General features: G+C 47.0%; 1 protein-coding gene across 5 annotated transcripts; it reads right to left on the bottom strand.

Moving 5' to 3' along the window:
* Positions 1-10238: 10238 nt before the first annotated feature.
* Positions 10239-15816, bottom strand: STMN4 (stathmin 4; the record flags this gene model as incomplete). 5 transcript variants are annotated; one of them, XM_079926489.1, is made up of 5 exons in its annotated part: positions 15726-15816; positions 14993-15073; positions 14360-14589; positions 13352-13543; positions 10239-10298 (listed from the first exon to the last, which is right to left on the bottom strand). In XM_079926489.1, exons 1-5 carry the CDS (start codon positions 15805-15807, stop codon positions 10239-10241), a joined length of 645 nt encoding a protein of 214 aa, XP_079782615.1. In that variant the 5' UTR covers positions 15808-15816. The 5 variants fall into 5 exon arrangements, with proteins under 5 accessions (XP_079782615.1, XP_079782616.1, XP_079782617.1 ...); XM_079926490.1 differs by having other exon boundaries at positions 14360-14568; XM_079926491.1 differs by lacking the exon at positions 14993-15073 and having other exon boundaries at positions 10239-10336; positions 13348-13543; positions 14360-14568.
* Positions 15817-22629: the final 6813 nt, after the last annotated feature.

Below are 22629 nucleotides of genomic sequence, written 5' to 3'. Positions count from 1 at the left end.
CCCGGACTCCCTCCCGGCCAGACGTGGCGCACTAACCCCCTGCAGGCTGTGTTCACGCCGCCAACCCCAGTCCTCTCCCTGCGCTCCGACCGAAGCCCGAGCCTCAGCTTCCAGCCTCGCCCGCCCCGGCGGGTGAGCAGACAAGCCTCTCGGACTGGTGAGTGCCGGTCGGCCCTAATCCTCTGTGTGGAAATCTCCCCGCTTTGCCCTCCGCACCCCTGTTGCTGTGCTCTCCTCCGTGGCTCCGAAGCTTTCCCCCTCCGCCACCCGCAGTCTCCGCCCGCGAAGGGGCTTCCTAGTGTGTAGAAACCTTTCCTCCTTCACAGCTCCCTCCCACTGGTGCAGGCCCCGTCCCTGTTCTTTTGTCTCTGTTTTTTCTTTTTTCTTTTGCCTTACCCAGGTACGTGGGGAGTTACTTGCCTTTTGGGAGGTCTTAGGTCTTCTGCTAGCGTTCAGTAGGTGTTCTGTAGGAGTTGTTCCACGTGTAGATGTATTTCTGATGTATTTGTGGGGAGGAAGGTGATCTCCGCGTCTTACTCTTCCGCCATCTTGAAAGTCTCTACAGAAAAAATTTTTATTGTATCTATTTATATCCTCAGAAACTTGCACAATAACTAAATCATAATAGGATTTCAGCAGAACGAAAAGCTATACACATAAATTAGCGTTCTGTGTGTTTATGCATGTATAATTTTATATGGTTAAGAATTACTAAATTATATATAATTTGATATCATGCTTTTTCCACTTAAAGTTATATGATTTTTTTTCACATGGTCTGCTGAATCAAGCTCCCTATAACATTTGAAATTTTTCCAGACATTCATTGTATAACTAACTGTCCCATACTTTTAAAATTATTTCCCTATTGACAGACAGTAACATTAGTTGCATTTTAATATTATATTTAATACCCTGATGAGCATTATTGTCCATAAACTTTGTATTTCAGAATATTTCTTTAGAATAGTTTCCTAGAAAGAAAGTAAATCAATGGTTATGGACATTTTTTAAGGGTCATGTTATATATCACCAAATGGTTTGCTAAAATGGCCAAACCCATTTGGATTCACAAAAGTAGTACATGACAGGGAGCATCACACTTTAAGAGAGATATAGGCTATCTAGAAAGCCTCTAGAGAAAATAAACATTATATGCAAGTAATCATTGGAGATACATGGAAAGTTTACCTGAGGAGAAGGGTGGACATGTTAGATATTTTATAATATCTATCATGAGGAAGATATTATGATAACAATATCATGAGGAAGAGGAAGTAAACTTGGTGTCATTTCAGAGAACAATGATGGAATATCACTAGCTACTATTCACTGAACATTAGCTGTGTGCCAGGCGCTGTGCTAAGCATTTTAGCTATAGTAGTTATTGAATCTTTATTTTAGAGATAGATAACTAAAACTCCAAAAGGTTTAGTCACTTACCAAGAGTCACAGAGCTAATTAACGGCAGATCCAGTATTCATAAACTCAGGTTGAAATGATTCTAATGGTCATTTTCAACCACTACACCAAGACTTCCCAAACTTTTCCACCACAATGACTCTAATGGTAGAGAAGAGAGCAAGCCGATCCTTGGGGTATGTGGAGTATAGTGAGTCTCTAGAATCCTTTGTTTTTTCCTCACACTTTTGCAACTGCTATGGAAAACAGTGTGATAGTTCTTCCAGAAATTAAAAACAGAATTACCATGTGATCCAGCAATGCCATTTCTGGATGTATAGCCAAAATAATTGAAGGAAGAGTCTTGAAGAGATATCTGTACACCCATATTCATATCAGCATTATTCCAATTAGCCAAGTAGTGGAAGTGACCCAAGTATACATCAATGGATGAATGGATAAACGAAATATGTACAATGGAATCTTATTCAGCTTTAAAAAGGAAGGAAATCCTGTTACATGCTACAACATGGATGAAGCTTAAGGACATCATGCTAAGTGAAATAAGCCAGTCACAAAAAGACAAATACTGTCTGATTCCACTTATGTGAGGGTATCTATTGCAGTCAAACGTGTAGAAATAGATAGTGGAATGTGGTTACCAGGGGCTGGAGGGTGGGGGGAAAGGGAAGTTGTTGTTTAATGGGTGCAGAGCTTCAGCCTTGCGCGATTAAAACGTTCTGGAAATCTGTTTCACAACAATGTGAATATAATGAATATTACTGAACTGTACACTTAAAAATGGTTAGGATGGTAAATTTTACATTATGTGTTTTTAATACAATAAAAATATCTAGGTGCATTTTTGTTTGGTATTTGATTTTTATATTTTATCATAATAATATTTTCCCCCAACTTTCCGATAAAAACAATCTTCTAGGAAGAGGTACAGTTTTTGTCTTGTAGCTTTGTATATCCCTGAATATCGTGTGCCAGTCTGAGAAGCATTATTCTGCATCACGCTTCCAAGGAATCCAAGCTCAACATTATCCATGAGGTATTGTAGTTTTCATATTTTCACCCAGAGAAACAAGTAGCTATTGTCCTTCTGTTTTGTTTTGGGTTTTTTTTTGCGGGGGTGAGGGTTGTCTGTTTGTTTTTGGAGTGTTAAGAGGGAAGAGAATATTGTATACGATAGTATTTTGTACTGAAGTATAGTTAATTTACAGTGTTGTGTTACTTTCAAATATACAGCAAAGTGATTCAATTATACATATATATACATATATTCTTTTTCAGATTCTTTTCCATTATAGGTTATTACAAGACACTGAGTATAGTCCCCTGTGCTATACAGTAGGTCCTTGTTGTTTACATATTTTATGTATAGTAGTGTGTATATGTCCATCCCAAACTTCTAATTTATCTTCCCGCACCCCATGCTCTCTCCTCTGGTAACCATAAGTTTGTTTTCTATGTCTGTGAGTCTATTTCTGTTTTGTAAATTGGTTAATTTTTTCATGTTTTTAGATTCCACATATAAGTGATATCATATGAAGTTTGTCTTTCTCTGTCTGACTAACTTCACTTAATATGATAATCTCCAGGTCCATTCACATTGCTGCAAATGGCATTATTACGTTCTTTTCTTTGGCTGAGTAATATTCCATTGTGTATATATACCACGTCTTCTTTGTCCATTCCTCTGTCGATGGACATTCAGGTTGCTTCCATGTCTTGGCTATTGCAAATAGCACTGCTATGATATTGGGGTGCATGTATCCTTTTGAATTACAGTTTTGTCCAGATATATGCCCGGGAGTGGGATTGCAGGATCATATGATAACTCCATTTTTAGCTTTTTAAGGAATCTCCGTACTGTTCTCCATAGTGGCTGCACCAATTTACATTCCCACCAACAGTGTAAGACGGTTCCCTTTTCTCGATACCCTCTCCAGCATTTATTGTTTGTAGACTTTTTAATGATGGCCATCCTGACTGGTGTGAGGTATGAGGTGATACCTCATCGTAGTTTTTATTTGCATTTCTCTAATAATTAGCAATATCGAGCATTTCTCATGTGCCTGTTGGCCATCTGTGTCTTTCTGTTTCTAATTTTATTGATTTCTGCTCTTATCTTTTTGCTTTCCTTCTGGCTACTTTGGGTTTATTTTGTTCTTGCTTTTCTAAATCCTTAAGGTGAAAACTTAGATAATTGATTTGCGATCTTCCCTCTTTTCTAATATAAGCATTTAAAGTTATAAATTGCTCTTTAAGCATTTCTTTAGCTGCATCTCATAATTTATATATATTGTGCTTTTTTCATTTAGTTCAAAGTATTTCTAATTTTCCTTGTGATTTATGCTTTCCCTCATGGGTTATTTAGCGTGTGTAGTTTAATTCCCAAATATTTTAGAGTTTTCCAAAGATCTTTCTGTTACTCATTTTCTGCTTTAATTCCCTAGAGTCAGAAATTTTATTTTGTATGATTTCCATCCTCTTGAACTTTTTTTTGGCGGTATGTGGGCCTCCCACTGCTGCGGCCTCTCCCGCCGCGGAGCACAGGCTCCAGACGCGCAGGCCCAGTGGCCACGGCTCACGGGCCCAGCCGCTCCGCGGCATGTGGGATCCTCCCGGACCGGGGCACGAACCCGCGTCCCCTGCATCGTCAGGCGGACCCCCAACCACTGCGCCACCAGGGAAGACCTATTGAACTTTTTGAAACTTGTTTTATGGCCCAGAATTTAGTCCATCTTGATGAATTCCATGTGCACTTAAAAAAGGATGTATACTCTGCTGTTGTTGGATATAGTGTTCTAGTTGGTCAACTATTTCTCCTTTCAGTTTTAAGTTTTGCCCCATGTATTCTGAAACTCTGTTATTAGATGCACATATATTTAGAATTGTTTTCTCTTGATAAATTGCCTCCTTTATCATTATATATTGTCCCTTTTTATGCCTGGTAGTAATTCTGAAATCTTACTTAGTCTGATAAGAATACGGTCACTCCAGCTTTCTTTTGATTAGTGCTTACATGATATATCTTTATCCTTTTACTTGTAACCTATCTTTGTATTTATATTGAAACTGGGTTACTTGTGTCTAGCCCTCTATGCTTTGTAATTGGAGTGTTTAGACCATTTAAGTTTAATGTAATTATCAACATGGTATATTTGAAAGTTGTTAAGAGAGCAAATCTTATGAGTTCTCATCACTAGGGGAAAAAAAACAATTTTGTGTGTGTTTCTATACAAGATGATAAATGTTAACTAAATTTATCATGGTAATCATTTCACAATATATGTAAGTCAAAATCATTAGACTGTACACCTTAAACTTATACAGTGCTATAGGTTGATTATATCTCAATAAAACTGTAAAAGAAAAAGTAAAGAAAAATATCTATATGGTTAGATATAAATATACCATTTGCTGTTTGCTTAACAATTGTCCCAGAGTTTTGTTCCTTTCTTCCTATCTTGTTTTGGATTGGATTGGACTTTTTTAATATTACACCTTCTCTCCAGTCTTGCCTCGTTAGCTTCATCTCTTTGTTTTTGTGGTTGTCATCTTCTTTGTTGTCGTCATCACTGTTTCAGTTGTAGCTCTCGGGCTAGTTTCTACTGTACAACGAAGTGAAGTAGCGTTCCCTGTGCTATACGGCAGGTTCTCATTAGTTATCTATTTTATACATATTAGTCATATTAGTGTATATATGTCAATCCCAATCTCCCAATTCATCCCACCCCCTCTTTCCCCCCTTGGTGTCCATATGTTTGTTCTGTACATCTGTGTCTCTATTTCTGCCTTGCAAACTGGTTCATCTGTACCATTTTTCTAGATTCCACATATATGTGTTAATATATAATATTTGTTTTTCTCTTTCTGACTTACTTCACTCTGTATGACAGTCTCTAGGTCCATCCACATCTCTACAAATGACCCAATTTCATTCCTTTTTATGGCTGAGTAATATTCCATTGTATATGTGTACCACATCTTCTTTATCCATGTGTCTGTTGATGGACATTTAGGTTGCTTCCATGACCTGGCTATTGTAAATAGTGCTGCAATGAACTTTGGGATGCATGTGTCTTTTTGCATTACGGTTTTCTCTGGATATGTGCCCAGCAGTGGGATTGCTGGGTCATATAATAATCCTGTTTTTAGTTTTTTAAGGGACCTCCATACTGTTCTCCATAGTGACTGTATCGATTTACATTCCCACCCACGGTGCCAGAGGGTCCCTTTTCTAGTGGCTGTTTTTAAATCTTTGTCTATTAGTTCCATCATAGCTGTCATTTCTATATTTGCTTCCATAGATTTTTCTCCTGATTATATGCAATATTATCATGCTTCTTTGTATGCCTGTATGTAGATTTTTATTAGACGCCAGATATTTTTAATTTTACATCATTGGACCCGGTTTGGACTTTGTTCTGGCATGCCTATAATTTACTTGAAAGCAGTATGATTCTTTCAAGGCTTGCTTTTAAGTTTTGTCAGAGTGGGTCCAAATTAGCCTTTTGTCTGTGAGAAGGTGCCGATCAGGAGAAAAGAATCAAGTCCAAGGACAAAGTGAATGGAGAGGAATAGGACTCAGGAGCCAAGGACAGAGCACAGAGGAGTGGATAGATCAAGGAGCTGAGACTGGCACAGCAGAGGAGTCACATTCCTGCAAAAGTCACTGGGGTGGAGTGGGAGGGAGTTTGTGTTCATATGTAACACTGAGTTAGGTTCTGGGCTTGGATCATCATAAGCACGTTTCTCACTTACATTCAGAGGCTGAGTGTGATGTGGACATTCTCTTGGTGAACATCTAGCATACTTTGTCTCCACCCACTCAAAGGAAGAGCTGGGTCGGCTCCGCGTATTAACCAAAATTCTTGCCACACAATTACAAAATGACCTCTAGGGGGCATTGCAGACTCCGTTGAAAACCACTGGTTTGGGATCTCAGGATTTAAAATATGCCCTTACTCTGCCCTTTATTGGCACCAGTTTCTCAGCTTGCCACATCATGAGAGGCCTCCCAGAAGCCCTTTCCTTCAGATACTCTTCCTGGATGAGGAATTCATTTACTTCTGTGGCTGCAGCTATTGCCCAAGGTTCATGGCTCCCACACCTATATCCCAAGCCTCGTCCTCCTGTGCCTGCCTCTTCCTGTCTGCTCAAAGTCAACTCACTCATTAAACCTCAGCTTAAGTGCCACCTAGGCCATGAAGTCTTCTCCAATGCCTCCAGTTGTCAGTAACCCGTCCCTCCTCTTGCCCTCAGAGATGCTGCCAATGGTTTAGTTCTTAATTGTGCAGAACTCCTCAAGCTGGAGTCCTGATTCTCTCCCTAAAAACCTGGAGAATGGCTTGTGAAAATGGAATTGCCAAGGAAACATCCTCAAAAGATAATAATCTCAATAAGCCTGGTCAATTATTTTCATTTACAAACACCCACATCAAAGAAATGTATATCTCATCAAACTCTCAGGGATTTTGATACAAACTGAAATTGGAAGAAAAATTACCTTGGGCGTTTCATGTATGTCCCACATGGTTGTCCCCATTGAAAGGTTTTGTAAACCTTTTCAATGTGAGAATTGTTTTTTAATGCTTGGAAGTGAGCTCCATGCTGGACATATAATTGGAATTTTTAGTTTTCAGCATCAGGAATTGGAGATTAATGGGACCCAGGGGGGTCTTGGTGATGGGTTTTATTCTCCTGCATAATCTGGATCAACCACCTTTATTCCTTGATGTGTGCAATTGATAGTGTTTTCTGAGTCCTATATACAGTGCTTCAGTAAAATTCAATACAAAGGAAGCTTCAAGACAAGTACCCTGGCCTTTCTTTCAACCAGATTACTGCCTCTAATCCCATCCTCTACAGACATGCTGGAGCAACCACTGCCTGGGACCCAAAGATTAATAAAACTAGTTTCTGTTTTCAAGGAATTTCAAGTCTAACATCTGAGAAAGATAGGTAAATATAATCATACAGTAATCAAAACATCTAAGAGGTACAGAAGTATTGGCAGAGTCAGGGAACTTAATATCTAAACTGAGTTTAAAAGGATGCATAGGAATTAATTCAACCAGGCAGGGAAGAGCAACTTAAGCAAGGGAACCTAAATGTGCAAACAATGGAGGTGTGGATCAACAGGGTTTATCAGGGAATGAATGGGAAGTGCAGCAGTTTGGTGAAAGAGGGTGGTGGGAATGGACCTTCCTCTTGACCTCGGGTATTCCAGTGAAAAGATGAAGAAGCTGGTGGGATACATTTGTGGGAATAGACCCTTGAGGTCACTCTTGTCTCCTTTTACTCAGAAGCAGACAGTTCTTTTTTTAAAATTTTTTTTATTAATTAGTTTATTTATTTATTTTTGGCTGCATTGGGTCTTCGTTGCTGCACGTGGGCTTTCTCTAGTTGCGGTGAGCAGGGGCTACTCTTTGTTACGGTGTGCAGGTTTCTCATTGCGGTGGCTTCTCTTGTTGCAGAGCATGGGCTCTAAGCACACGGCTTCAGTAGTTGTGGCACATGGGCCCAGTAGTTGTGGCTCGCAGCTCTAGAGCGCAGGCTCAGTAGTTGTGGCGCACGGGCTTAGTTGCTCTGCGGCATGTGGGATCTTCCCTCAGCAGGGCTCGAACCTGTGTCCCCTGCATTGGCGGGGGGATTCTTAACCACTTCACCACCAGGGAAGTCCCCAGAAGCAGACAGTTCCTGATGGTATGGTCACAGCCTCTCACTTTCTCAAGCACAGCAGGTTTCCGAAGCCCCTGGGGTTACAGCTTTGGGCTCCTTACTCATTCTAGGGCAGTGACTTTCCAAAGGTTTGACTGCAACTTCTAGTAAGAAATACATCTTCTTTTCCCACTTAGGTTGTTATATAATATTGAGCAAAGAATTTGAAAAAGAATAGATAACATGTATATGTATAACTGAATCACTTTGCTGTACACCTGAAACTAACATGACATTGTTAATCAACTGTACTCCAATATAAAATAAAAAGTTAAAAAAAATACATCTTATGCTATGACCTGGAACTTACATACAAATATAAAATTGAAATACAATTTCCATAAAACAATATCTCCATTACTGCCTGGAATCACTTTGATGTGTTATTTTCTATTTCCGTTTCCATTTAAATTCTCTTCTGTTCCTATTTTTAAAAACTTAAATTTGGGTGGCACACACTAAGTTGATTTCACAATCCAATGAGTTACAACTCGCAGTCTGAGGAACACTGTCCTAAGACATATCCTAGTTCGAGAGTGTTGAGAAGCAGCACAGTGCAGGAGCTAAGAACTTGGACTCTGGAAGCAAAACACCAGAATTGACATCTTTGTTCTCTCACTTACAACCTGTGTGGCCTTGGGCAAGTTACTTAACCTTTCTAAGCCTCAGTTGCCTTGTCTGCAAAATGGGATAATAGAGTTGTTGTGAGGATTAAGTGAGTATATATATATATATATACTGACTCAGAAAATTGTCAGGCATCTAGTAAATGTTGCCTGTGTGTTAGCTGCCACCACCATCATCATCATCATCATCATCATCATCTCTGATCCCTCCTGTCACCCTATTCTAAAATGAAGCTAAATTGCAGTACCACTAGTGGGGGCAGAGGGGATAGCAATACCAAACGATTTATTTACAAAGCTGTACAAAACTACAGTGTGAGGGGCAGGGTGGGGAGGTGCCCTGGGATCCTGTTCACACAGGCTGCCCCCACCCCACTCCTGTTTGCAGGGATAGGAGGAGGGAGACTCCTTTCCCAGCCGTGGTTTGGCGTTCTGGATAAAGGGATGACTGCTGGATCTGAAATGATCCCCTCTGCTTTCCCCTAACAAACGTTTTATTTCCTCACTAGCTCGCTGTTTGTGACCACCTAGCATCCCACACCCCTAAAGTGAGGACTTCCTTCTTACTCTGCATCTTGGGGACCACATTAGAATGTCAGTCCATGCAAAGGGAAATTGGATTTGTTTTCTTACCAATTCAGTGCACTCAGTCCAACACGGGGCAGCCCACAAGCGGGGGATGGGGGGCGTGGGGCAGGGTGGTAAAAGGAAGGCTGGCGTGTTTCAACCCTCCTCACCCAGCACCTCAGATACTCTGATGGTCCAACTAAGGAATAAAAGGGGCATCTGGCACCTGATGGGCAGAAACCAAATTCAAGAACATTCTATCAATTACACAAAGGACAAATTCAAGAAATAAAAAACCGGAGACTTGGAGTAAATGTTTCATTATTGGTCATGATGATCAAAAGATGATGGTTAAAACACACACACACACACGCACGCACGCACGCACGCACGCACGCGCGCGCACACACACACGCGCGCACACACACACACACACATTCTCAGACATCCCCCCAGCCGCAGGACCCCACCCCCACCCCCTGCTGGCGTCTCTGGCCATGCCCTGCAGCCCTCGCTCCACCCAGGACTCCGCCCTTCAGTCGGAATTCTACCGCCTGATTTTAACTTCCCTCAAGGCGGTGCCCGGATGCTCACTGTGAGGAAAAGCTGAGGACTTGCCCTGGGCTGGGTAGCAAATGCCCACGAGTCCTCCTCTATCTCCCTTTCCAAACCTCGCTCCTTTTCTCCCCTCTCCCACCCCATCATTGTTCCCCTGAAACAAATAGGATGGCTTCACAGGTCAATTCTTAACACGTACAAACACCAAAAGCAGAGGAAACGCCCCTGGCCACCCCCCTCCCCCCAAACCCCAGTGCTGGGAGAGCAGCCAGCGGCGGGCGAGGCTGCCTCGGGAACTGCGGAGCCGCTGGAGCTGTCCGGCCGTTCTGGAAACTTCTTTGCCTCTGGGCTTTACCGGGAGGCCTCCTCCTTCAGCTCCTTGTTTTTCCGCACCTCCTCCGCGTGCTTGTCCTGGGAAGGAAGGGAGGGAAAAGGACAGGTCACACGGGCTTCCCCGGGATAAAGGGAGGCCGAGGGGCAGGAGAGCCAAAGCAAAGAGTGTGGCCACCACTGGCCACCACAGGAAGTGACGAGCAGGGTCTGCAAAGGCGTCCTGAGAAGGGGCAGAAGGTCGCAGGTGAACGAGCCTGCTGGTGGGGCCCCTGGATGCTCGTTGACTAGACACAGCCTCCCTGGGGGAACCCACCTGGCAGGGACCACCAGTCTCCACCGCCCTTACCTGGCCGTCTGGGGGCTGCACTGATTACACTGCTTGACTTAATGGAAGGAGTAGCTCCACGTAGCTTGTGCCAGAAGAGCAGGTGGAGCTCACTGCAGGCGGCCCCTGCACACAGGCAGCTGGACTGCCCTGTGTTTCCCGTCCATCTCCTTCGTGAGGGTTGTCTTAAGCCCCCTGACGAAAGGTGAGGGCGTGTAAAGTATAAATCGACTAAAGAACTTCTGGAAATGTCCAGCCCCACAAAGTGGCTTTTTTTTGTAAGTGTGGTAAAAGAATCCTCTTTTGTGCGCCAGCATCATCAAACCAAATGATAGGATCTGACTTCAAACGCCCATCAGCCGTGTGTCTTTGACCAGCTCACTTCACCCGTCAGGCTCAGTTCTCTGGTATTATAAGGGAGGGGCATGGATGGGAAGCTCTTTTACCTCTAGAATTCTGTGATTTTAGTGTTCACTTCTAGGGCTTATCTCAGTCTGCCTTACATCCCTGCTCATGGTGAAGACGTCTGGGTCCTCCTTGTGGGCAGGGAGCACGCCTTTTCCTCTTTGTATCTCTCAGTTCCTCATATGGTACCTTGTGCATGGTAGGTGCTCAGTAAATCCTCTCTCTGCCAGAACCCGGCATCCACCCAGATATCATCACATCCAGGTATGGATCCGCCTGGGGGAGACCCACTGAGGCAGCCCAGGGTCCCAGGATGTACCTTAAACTACAGATCTGTCCCTGGAGAGGCCCTAGAACTTTCCACGTCCCTGGGGAAAATGTGGGGAGTGGTACGTCTAGCAGTGGTTCTCAACCTTGCCGTTCGTCAGCATGACCTGAGAAACTTGTTAAACTGAGGTCCTCAGGCACCATCCCTAGAGAGCCGGGATTGGTAGGTCTGGAGTAGGGTCCAGGTATCTGTAGTTTTAAACTTTACGCCAAGTGAGTCTGGTGCGGATGGCCAGTGATTCACACAAGTACTGACAAAGAGACATCGTTATAGGTGTCCCTGGCCTGGGGCAGAGCACACACCTGTCTCTCATCCCACCTCCTGTCTTCATCGTTGGGCAAAGGTGAAGAGTGGTCAAGATTCCAGAGGAGTGATGCTCACGCAGATGTCTGCTCTGACATCTTGCTTCTTTAAGGCTTATCTCACTTCCAAAGCGCTTCCTCCAGACTGTGGACCTTCCCCATCTCTCCAGCTCAGAATCTACATCTATTCCCAAGTGAGCTCACTGAACAGAACCCTAGGTTTCTGGACTCCCTTTCCTTGGCCTCCAGTGGCTCCCTGTCTGCCAAAAGGCCGGCAGGATGATTGTGGGCTGGTCTCCCTGAAACAAGCATTGAAAGAGCCACCTGGGACTTCCCTGGTGGTCGAGTGGTTAAGATTCCGTGCTTCCAATGCAGGGACTGCAGCTTTGATACCTGGCCGGGGAACTAAGATCCCACATGCCACATGGCATGGCCAAATTTAAAAAAAAAGAAAGAAGGAAAGAAAGAAAGAGCCACCTGGCCTCATATCCAAAGAACTGGGCTGTAGTCCCAGCTCCACTGCTTAGTGGCTGTGTGACCCTGGACAAGTCATTTGACCTTCTCTAACATGGTTTCCTCATCAGTAAAATAAGGATAACACCCATCCTGCTTACCTCATTGTGAGGATAGGGGTATGATGAAATAAAAGTGTTTTGCAGTTTTTCAAATGCCATATCATGGCTCTAGCCTCAATATTTCCCTTGGGTTTAGCCTAAGAACCCATGCCCCATCCTATCCCAATCCCTAAGTTTTTTTTTTTTTTCCTGCAAGAGTTTGCTCCTACCCATCCCTCAGTAACTGGGGAAGCCTGAAATCAGACCCGGAACACTTCCCTCCCATGTGATACTTGATGGAGGCCTTGCTGCCCCTAGAAGGATGGAGAAAGAGAGCGGAGGACCTGCCACATGCTGGCCAGCTGCAGGGCCTACACAACATCCAAATCCCCTGTGAAGAAACCAGGTCTTTCTAGTAGCTTTGCCAAGGGCCTGAGACTCTAGGTGGTTGGGCAGAAAGGAGCGGGGACCACGCAGCTCACCATGGGACGAGGCCACCGATCGGGTCCCGGGAGTCACCGCGCAGCAGGCGGCGCCTGGAAATAAAACACAGAGCTGGAGCTCTCCCAGGAGCCGCAGGAGAAACTGGGGCAGCCTTGGGACTCAGGAAACGAGGCCAGCATGTTCTCAGCAGAACGGGCTGTTATTCCACTGACACGTGGGACCAACCCCAGTCTCTCACGTTTCTCATCTTCAGGCGACACCATTTGGTTTATTGACAAGAGGTAGAATATTGGAAAGACCAGTGACTCACTCAGTCCATACCAAGAGATTTGGAGAGGATTGTGTTTCCTGCTCAGTGGGCAACTCAGCGCATCATGCCCTTGGCTTAGAGCCATGAGCTCAAGTCAGCATCTTTCATTAAGTCAAATCGGTCCATTCAAGGATGAAGCCAGGAATGTATAACTGCTCGTTCATCCCTACTCCCCTGCGTTAGGCAGGCTTTCTCTAGAAGACAAGAGGTCTGATCTCCCTCAGACAATAAGAAACTTCAGTTGTGTAGCTGGGCAGCATGTCACCCAAGGAACTCCAAAGCTCGGTTCATTTCTCTTGCCTGTGACTTCCCCAGTCATCCCTTGGAACTCTCTAAGGATCCAGCCTAACAGAATTCTCGCCTGAGGCTGCCTGCTCCCTGAAATGGTCTGCGTGTCCATTATACTTGCCGTGGAAGGAGGAACAGGTCCCAAGAGTCTCCTCTCTGATCCAAGACCACTTACCTTCTCTTGCAGCCGTTCCAACATGGCGGCAAGGTGGGCCTCCCGGTTCTCCTTGTTGGACTCCATCTTCTGAGCCAGTTTTTCCTTTGCCATCTTGATGAAGTTGTTGTTTTCCTCAATGGCTTTTTGGATCACCTCCCGCTCATGTTCTCGCTTCTCTGCCAGGTGCTTCAGAAGCTCAGCTTCCTGGTACTAGTGGAGCATGGAGGGAGAGAGAGGCCCTTGAAGGTGAGCATGCCAGGGTGTGTTTTTAGCATCATGACTTAAGAGCTCCATGCTCAGAACACACGCCTCCCTGAGCCTGGTTGCCTGGCCCATTGGCAGGAAGCGAGGACACTTCCTGGATTCTCCCACTGGACCCTCGGTCCTCTTTTTCATTCATTCACAAATATGGAGTGACCAGATACTAAGTAGCAGGCACTATTCCAGCAACTTGGGAAAGAAAACAGTCTACTAGAGACAAGAATGTATAAATAACTCTAACCCAGGCTAGAATGCGACATATGCCTTGAGAGAGAGAAAAGAAGTGCTATAGGAATTCAAAGGTGGTAATTTTCAGCTTCAAATATGAAGGAAAGCTTACGCAGAAATGGCATAAGAGTTGGACCATAAGAATCCGTAGAAAGCGAGGAAGGCACGCCAAGGGGTGAAGGTATACCATGCCATGACCTTCTTCCCCCTCCCCCAATTAAGGACCCCTTTCCTTAATTGTCTAGCCTTTCCCTAAATCCTTAGTGTTGGTCAATGTCTTACCTTGTCACGATAAGGTCCCCTCTGGGAGTTACGTAATTCAGTGACTTATCCCCCTAACCAAACTCCTAGAGACCTGAGGCTTTTCCTTCTTTGTTTCCCTCAATGGTGTCTCATTCTCTGCGCGGTACCTGGAAGAGCTGCCTAAATACCTATAGGTTGGTGGTGACCTGACCCCCAGCTCAGAGCCACCACCTGTCTTCCTCAGCATCTTCCCCCCTCATGCTCAGACAGAGGGGAAAAAGGGACCGCACCGACCTTCCTTCGCTCCTCAGCCGCTTCCAGTTTCTTCTGGATTTCTTCCAGCGATGGGTCTCGCCTCCGGGGGAGGGAGGCGTTGAACTCGGGCACCCCATCAAAGGAGGGTGGCTTCAGGATGACTTCAAAGGACTGGCCAGAGGTGCATTTGTTCAGCTCGATGACTTCCATGTCGGAAATTACACACCAGTTCAGGTCCACCGTGTCTGCTACAGAGAGCAGAAAAGGGGCTGCTCACCCCCTGAAGACCATATGGGCCCCCCCTAAAGCATGCACACATGCACACATACATGGGAGGTCTGAGGTCCCCAAGGCAGACCAATGACCAGGGTTCTGGGTCTGTCCTACACATGGCACCGAACGTCGCTGGGCCCTGATGGGGCTGAAGGAGTTGGTGGCCACAGGAAGCTCTCAGACTCTGCGAGCAGGGGCCCCAGGATAAGGGATTTCTAGTAATGGCTGTAGCAACTGGCTTTGCTTCTGCTCCTGACAAGGTTCCTCCAGTGGCTGAGCTCTTGCCTATATTGGCGCACGCTGAGGCGTTTACTTACCACCCACCTCCCATCCACTCCTCGCCCCGCTACCGATCCGATGGCTCGGCCTTCGGACACCTCTCCCCTTGCCCCGTCCTACCCTGCTCTCTTCTTTCTCTCCAGTCAGTACTGTCTCTCCGCTGGCTTTCATCTTTTCTCCTACACTCTCTCCCACACCAGCCTAAACAGAAAAAACAATCTCAGGTGACCCAAGCACTCCCACCTGTCATTTCCAGACCAAACCCATCCTTTCCTTTGAAGCCCCAGGAAGCTAGAGGTGACCTCTGCCCTGACCACCACCTCCAATCAGGACGTGGCCATTCAGTGCTCCCTGCCAGTGTCCTGGGACCTGTCACAGGGCTCAGGTGGCACAGCGATCCCAGAGCCTCCTTGGGCGGCTGAAGAGCGGAAGTCCCTTGCCGCATCTGGACCTGCTCAGAGCATTCTTGACCCTTCACTGAGGAGACCTGTGGGCGGCTCATTCACACCAGGACTGTCCCCCTTCTAGGCTAGGTGTCCCCGAGGGCAGACCCCCTGTCTACTCGGCCTCTGCGTCCTCCACAGCACATGAACAAAAGCTGACATCGAGGGCGTTCTGCAGAGGGTCTGACTCAGACCCCCAGCTGCTGTCTGGTCCCCCAGGCCGCAGCCCCACGCCCACCTTCGCGTGGGACTTAGACCCTCAGAATCAGCTGTGGCGTTTACTGGCTCTGGGAAAGAGAATGCGATGTAGGGGGGAGATTTTCAGGAAACTGCGGTGGAGGTGCTGGCCTCCTGGATGCAAGCTACAGGAAGCTTCCGTCTTTACTCTTCCGACTGTGACCCTCACGTACCTTCATATTTATAGGATGAATTATTCAGGGGGTCTGCCAGGAAACAGGAGCAGAACAAGGACACCAGCGGGAGTTCCTTCATCTTCTCTTTGTAGGCTGTGGAAACACCCGACAGGTGAAGAGGGCGACCCCCTTCCTAGACTCAGAAGCCAGCACCCATGCAAGTGAGGGTGCCTGAGCAGCAGGGGGGTCACCGAGCTCCACAGAGGCACCCAACCCCCCAAACCCACCCCTTGGTTGGAGACCCAGCCCATGTTGCCCTGAGCAGCCCTGTTCAGGATCCCTGTGTGTGATTCGGACCCACTTCCGTCCACCTGCGCCTTCCAGGGCACCCAGAGACCCCCATCTTCTCTCCAGCACCTCATCTCGCTTTGTGGTACCGAACGCAAAATGCCTGCAGGTATGGACCCCAAGCACCAGTGCCCTCGCCCCCGCCGGCACCCTGGACCTCAATTTCTATGTCCCCATACGTGCCCAGGATATTCTGTTCCTTTTGCTCCAGGACGGAGGAAACCCACACTCCATTCTCAGAGTACTTGACAGTGCTTCCCTGAAGGTAAAGAAGGCCACTGCCATCCCTGTGGTCCTGCCTCTCCCTGGGTGACAAGGTCAGGCTGTGAGCTTTCCCTGACCATCCCAGTGCAGTGGTCAAAGCCAGTGAGGTTGGTGTCCATGAGGGCTGGAGGGGTCCCCCCACCCCCATTTGGTCTCTCAGTGTTTGGGGAGGATTTGGAAACAGCGAGGTCATGAGTTAGAGCTGATAACTGTTGGGTTTTTTTTTTTGCCACGTCGCACAGCTTGTGGGATCTTAGTTCCCTGGCTAGGGATCGAACCCAGGCCCTCAGCAGTGCAAGCGCCGAGTCTTAGCCACCGGACCACCAGGGAATTCTCTAGAGTTGATTTGTTGGGTCCAGTCCAACCCACCTCCTCTGGGCCCCTCCCCCATCCCTACTGCCCTGAACTCTCCCCTGATTTCCTTTTACAAATTAAAAACAGGATTAACTGCAAAAATAATACATGGGCATTGTAAAGACTTTTTTAAAAACAAGTGCAGATGAGTAAAAGGAAGAAGAGCTCAGCTGTGATCCCCCCCCTCATCCAGAGATAACCTCTTTTAACCCTTAGGTGTATTTCCTGTCAGCCTTTTATCTCTTCTATGCACATATGAGTACATCTATGGGTGTACAGAAATACCCTATGCTGTAGTGCCCCATTACGTAAACGGTTTTTGTACCTACCCGCGAGGGTCATGTTTTCTGGAATGTGAGAGGTGAGTCCTAGTGAAAGTCAGGGTAGGTCTGCCACCAGCTCAGGACACTGTCACAAATCCGAAAAGCAGATCGTTTTAGCTGACAGGTTATTCGCATAAGGAAGGTCTTTACACAACTGGGGAGGAAATCCCAGGAGGTACGTCATCTGCCCCCACCTCCAGGCTGACTCTCCCTTCCCCAAACACCGACCCCCCTCTTCCACGTCACTCAGTCAAGTTCAGTTTCCAAGCACCGAACTTGGAAAATTTCATAATTGAGAAGTTTATCGTTTCATAATTGGTTTCCCAATCGCAAGACCCCCTGAGACTCAAACATGGGTTTCCCCAAACTGAACGTATCAATGCATGTTGATCTGTCTCCCTGTGCAGCTCAGTGGCCTGGTCCGAAGGAAAGGTTAAGGTGAGAAACAAACCCTAAGTCAGAATCGCCTGGGAGGTATTTGCAAGATAACTCTGTGTCCTGAATTCCTCCCTACACCCAGCCCGGACCTTCCTGCCCAGAGCATTCTGACATTGGACAGAGGATGTCAAGATATCTCTTCAGTTCCCCCTCGCTCTCTTGCCCCCTGCCTGCTCCGAACCAGTGTTCTAAGCACTGCTTGACCCCCTTTAAGACAACCCTGGAGTACGAGAATAAACAAATACTAAGGAATAATGTAATTATGTGATCCGTGCAGAGATGGAAATCCGCATTCGGGATTACTGTGGGAGCTCAGAGACAGGGCTCCAGACTCAGCACAAGGCCTGGGGAGCTAGGAAGGGCCCCCTGATGTTACCAGCCCTGGCACTGCTGAATGACGAGTCGAAATGAAGCAGGAGACGGCAGGGAGGGCGTTCTGCTGGGGGAACAGCATGTGCAAGTCAGGCTGAGAAAGCCCGGCGTCTATGGGGTCTCAAGCTGGTTGATGCCGGACCAGAAAGCGTGAAGGAGGCGAAACAGGAGAGGCAGGGAGGGAGCAGATTGGGGAGTGTCTGGGGGGACAGGAGGTGACAGGAATCTCCTGAAAGCTACTATCTGATGGAGTGAGGAATAGCCAGCAGTGAGTGGCCGTCATAGGGACCACTTGATCCTTGGCCGCCGCGATGGTTAATTTTTGTGTCAACTCGACTGGGCTGAGAGATGCCCAGATAGCTGGTCAGCATCATCCTTGGGTGTGTCTGTGAGGTTGTCTCTGGAAGAGATGAACGTTTGCGTGACAGACTGAGTAAAGAAGGTGACCCTCCCCAATGTGGGTGGGCATCACCCAATCCATTGAGGGAGTAGAACAAAAAGGCAGAGAAAGGGAGAATTTTCCCTGTCTGCTTGAGCTGGGACGTCTGTCTTCTCCTGACCTCAGGCACGGGAGCTCCTGGCCCTGTGGCCTTCAGACTTGGACTAGATTTACACCACGGGCCTTCCTGGGCCTCCAGCTTGCAGCCAGCTCTGATGGTGAGACTTCTCAGCCTCCGTAATTGCATGAGCCAATCCTTCATAATAAATCTCTTTCTATGTGTATCCTATTGGTCCATCTCTCTGGAGAACCCTGACAAACACAGCCACTCTCAGTGGTCGCTGTGCCGGCAGAGGGTGGCATGAGCCCAGTTTCCCTGCCTGCCGCGCCATGAGCCAGAGGGACCCTGAGACCAACTGAGAAGCCCTTTCCCTGCTTACTGAGGTGTTTTCCCTCTGGGGACCAGGGTCTGTCCTGGCTGGGGATGGGCAGGGGAGCGGATGGGGGCAGCAGGCTCAGCTCTGGCTGTGGGGCTGGGCCAGTGTGGAGTCAGACAGACTTCATCTCTCTCGTAGATGTTACTGGTTACTTCACATGTCTAGCCTTGCTCGCCCCATCTTAATTCTGCACAGAGTTGTACAAATTAAATGAGAAAAGCGTCCAGCAAAAGGGAACGTTTCATAAATATTAGTTCCTTTTCCCCTGCTTTTTACAACAAGGACGCTACCGGGTACCACACACCTGCTTCCGAGGCCTCACCAGCCCTGCAGGTAAGGACTGTGGTCCCCATTTGCAGGTGAGGAAACGGCGGCTCAGAGGGTTTGTGTGGCTTGCTCAGGGTCACGCAGCTAAAAAGTGCAAGTGCAGAGATTCGAAACCAGGTCAGCTGACCTTGAAGGGCTCTGTTCCCTGCAGCATCTCTGTGTTCTTCTCCTTGTGCTTTGGAGCCAGAGGCCCCTGTCGTGCCCCTCCCGATGCAGCACAATGGGCCCTCTCTCCTCGGAGTCAAGTTGATCCTGGCAGTACCAGCGAGTCCCCAAACAGGGATGCGGGCTAAGTGCCTGGATACGACAGTCCTGGTCATGAGCTCTGTTCCACACCATCTCCCATTCATGTCCAGGCTGATTGATGGGGTGACTGGCGGAGGGAGTGAGCCGTTGCCAGGAGAAGGCATGGCCTTGGACCTTAACCTGGGTAATGAATCAGAAGTGGGGGTCCAAATAGGAAAGAGGAGGCAGAGAAGGCACCCTGAGAAAGAAGGGGGACTGAGCTGGGCTTTTTCTGTAGGCGTGGGTATCTGGAGTCAGGGACCTCACCCTTTGGCTTGAGCTGGAAATGATAATTAAGACCCTACACTCATGGAGCACTTTACTGATTACAGTTCTGGTCGCCTACATTATCCCAGTTGATCTTTGCAGGAGGCTGGTCTGGGCTGTTAAGACAGGCATCATCAGCTTTGCTTTTCATAAAGAACCTGGGGCTCAGAGATGTTAAGACTCTTAGCTAAGGTCACACAGCTAGCTGGTGTAGAGCTGGCTGTAGGATCCAGGTCTTCTGACTTATAAGCTCTTCTCTTGTGGCCAGTGGAAGGACTGGATGCTAACTGCTGTCTCCTCCATGGTCCTGGGGACTCGGGGAAAAACAGTCTAGCCTCAGGATATGATTGAATGAAAAATATGTATTAAGTGCTCTCTACACGTCAATGGAAGATGTTATGCTAGGAGTTTTAGGTGTAGGAGGAATCAAGTAGAGAGCACAGGTCAGAGAGACAGAGAAAGAAGATGGGGCTGGGAAGAGGAGACATCCTAAAGATGGGCAGAGGGGACTTCCCTGGCGGCCCAGTGGTTAAGACTCCACGCTTCCAATGCAGGGGGCATTGATTTGATCCCTGGTTGGCGAACTAAGATCTCACAGGCCGTGCAGTGTGACCAAAAAATAAGGTTAAATAAATTTAAAAAAAAAAAAAGAAGATTAAAAAAAAAAAAAAGATGAGCAGAGGTATGCATGCCCAAGGGATTTGCAACTGAGATCTCTCAGCTTCACAGGGCTGGAAGCTGCGTCATTAAGCATGTGTGTTTACAGAGCATCTACTATGTGACAAATGATTTCACTTTTTCATCATGACCTTGTGATGTAGGAATTACTATCCCTGTTTTATACAGGTGCGAATTGTGGCTCAGAGAGGCTAAGTGGCATTTCTAGGGTCACTCAGTGTAATGGGTTGAATGGTGTCCCCCAGTAAGGTATGTCCACATCCTAATCCCTGCAATTTGGGAATGTGACTTTCTTTGGAAAGGGTCTTTGCAGATTTAAGTCAGTTAAGGATCTCAAGATGAGATCATTCTGTATTATCTGGGTGGCACCTCAATCCAATGACAAGTGTCCTTCTAAGAAACATGCAGGGGAGGGGCTTCCCTGGTGGCGCAGTGGTTGAGAGTCCGCCTGCCTATGCAGGGGCCCGGGTTCGTGCCCCGGTCCGGGGAGATCCCACATGCCGCGGAGCGGCTGGGCCCGTGAGCCGTGGCCGCTGAGCCTGCGCGTCCGGAGCCTGTGCTCCGCAACGGGAGAGACCATAACAGTGAGAGGCCCGTGTACCGCAAAAAAAAAAAAAAAAAAAAGAAAAAAAAGAAAGAAAGAAACATTCAGGGGAGAGATACACAGAGAGAAGAAGACCATGTAAAGATGGAGACAGAGGTTGGAGTGAAGCAGCCACAAGCCAAGGAATGCCTGGAACACTGGAAGCTGGCAGAAGCAGGAAGGACCCTCCCCTAGAGCTTTTGGGGGAATGAGGCCCTGCTGACACCTTCATTTTTGGACTTCTGGGCACCAGAACTTCGGGAGAAGGATTTGTTGTTGATTGAAGCCTTTAAGTTTGTGATAATTTGTTACAGCGGCCGCAGGAAACTAATACACTCAATAAGTGACAGAGCCAGGGTTCAAATCCATGATTCGTTCACTGCATCTCAGCTCCCAGTGCTCACCGCAACAGTGAGAGGCCCGTGTACCGCAAAAAAAAAAAAAAAAGGAAGAGAGGAAATGGTGATGCCGAGGATCATCTCAACAATAATAGCTATCACTGCTTGTGGCCAGTGGCTGACAGAGAAGAGCATCCAGCTCTCAGATGCCACGTGGCCTTTTACCGTGTGCACGCCTGGCCGGAGGCACCTCTGACCGCCCACACGACCCAAGTGAGCAAGCATTTTATTTGTCACTGCCAACACTGCCCAGATAATGCCATCAGGATGTGTCACATCTCATGTGGACTGTTTTTGAGAGAAAATAAGCTAATGCACATCTAAATGGTTTGAATGGAGTGGACCTTGGCAAGAGTGTTCAGAGACAGTAAAAGAACTCTGGTACAGAGTCAGGCTGTGGAAGCGCTGAGTTCTGACCCACGTCCTTTAGCCCCAAGCAGGACAGGAAGCTGGCTCTTTAGGTTCATGCCAATTATCAGTCTTTTTAAAAGTCCTGTTGAAATTATAATATTCACCGGAAGTAAGCTGCACGAGCTACTTAAATGTCATAGAATCCTATCCATACATATCGTGTCCATACAGTAACCTGGTTATTTCGCCCTGATTGGCAGCCTTATGTCTTCTTTGGGTTTTTAAAAAGAAAAGGAGATAAATTATTTTTTCATGATTGTGGTTTTCATCCCTTCCACAATATTTATTGAATATTTAATTCTGTGCCAAGCCCTCCGCTAGTTCCTAAAATAACCACAGGGGTTTTCAATAATGAAAGAATGACATGGGTCCCCTGGGTGGGAATTTGGAGCCTCTGGAAGTTTCTGCCAGCCTTTGGCAATTCTCTGGCAGTAACAAGGACCATCTTCTACGGGGAGAAAGAGTAGATTTTAGAGCACAGGCCAAGAAGGGACTATTGAGATTCACAGACGGACACTGGGCAAAGCAGAATATAGTCATCCCTCCGGATCCACGGGGGATCTGTTCCAGGACCCCCACGGATACCAGAATCTATGGACGCTCAAGTCCCAGGCGTGGTACAGTCGGCCCTCCATGTCCGTGGATGTGGAACCTTCAGATACTGAGGGTTGACTGTCATTTGGCATTAACTGACCTTGGGAAACTGTGCTTGTCTGATCACCGCCCCGCTCCCCCCACCATTAGGTTTGCTTCCGAGGCCTCAAAGGGAAGAAATGGTGGGAGCCCCAGACAGTCCCTAACATGCTGAGAAATGCAGCTTCGTCTCCTAGAAGTGGTGTTTCCAGGAAATAAGGAGGTGTCACCTGTTGGCAAGTGCAGAGCTCTGGTGGCCTAAGTCTGAGGAGCCCCTCCTAATTGTAGGCAAGCCAGAGGAAGGAAATTAAGTCTGCAAAATGGACAACCCCAAATAATCCACAGTGATGGTACTTTCTGGGCTAATTTTATTTTCCATTCAATAGATGCAGAAGAGTCAATAT

This window comes from Stenella coeruleoalba, assembly GCF_951394435.1.
Source record: "Stenella coeruleoalba genome assembly, chromosome: 7".
Lineage (NCBI taxonomy): Eukaryota > Metazoa > Chordata > Mammalia > Artiodactyla > Delphinidae > Stenella > Stenella coeruleoalba.
The sequence above is the reverse complement of the archived record's forward strand: the minus strand, read 5'-3'. Positions and strand labels throughout refer to the sequence as shown.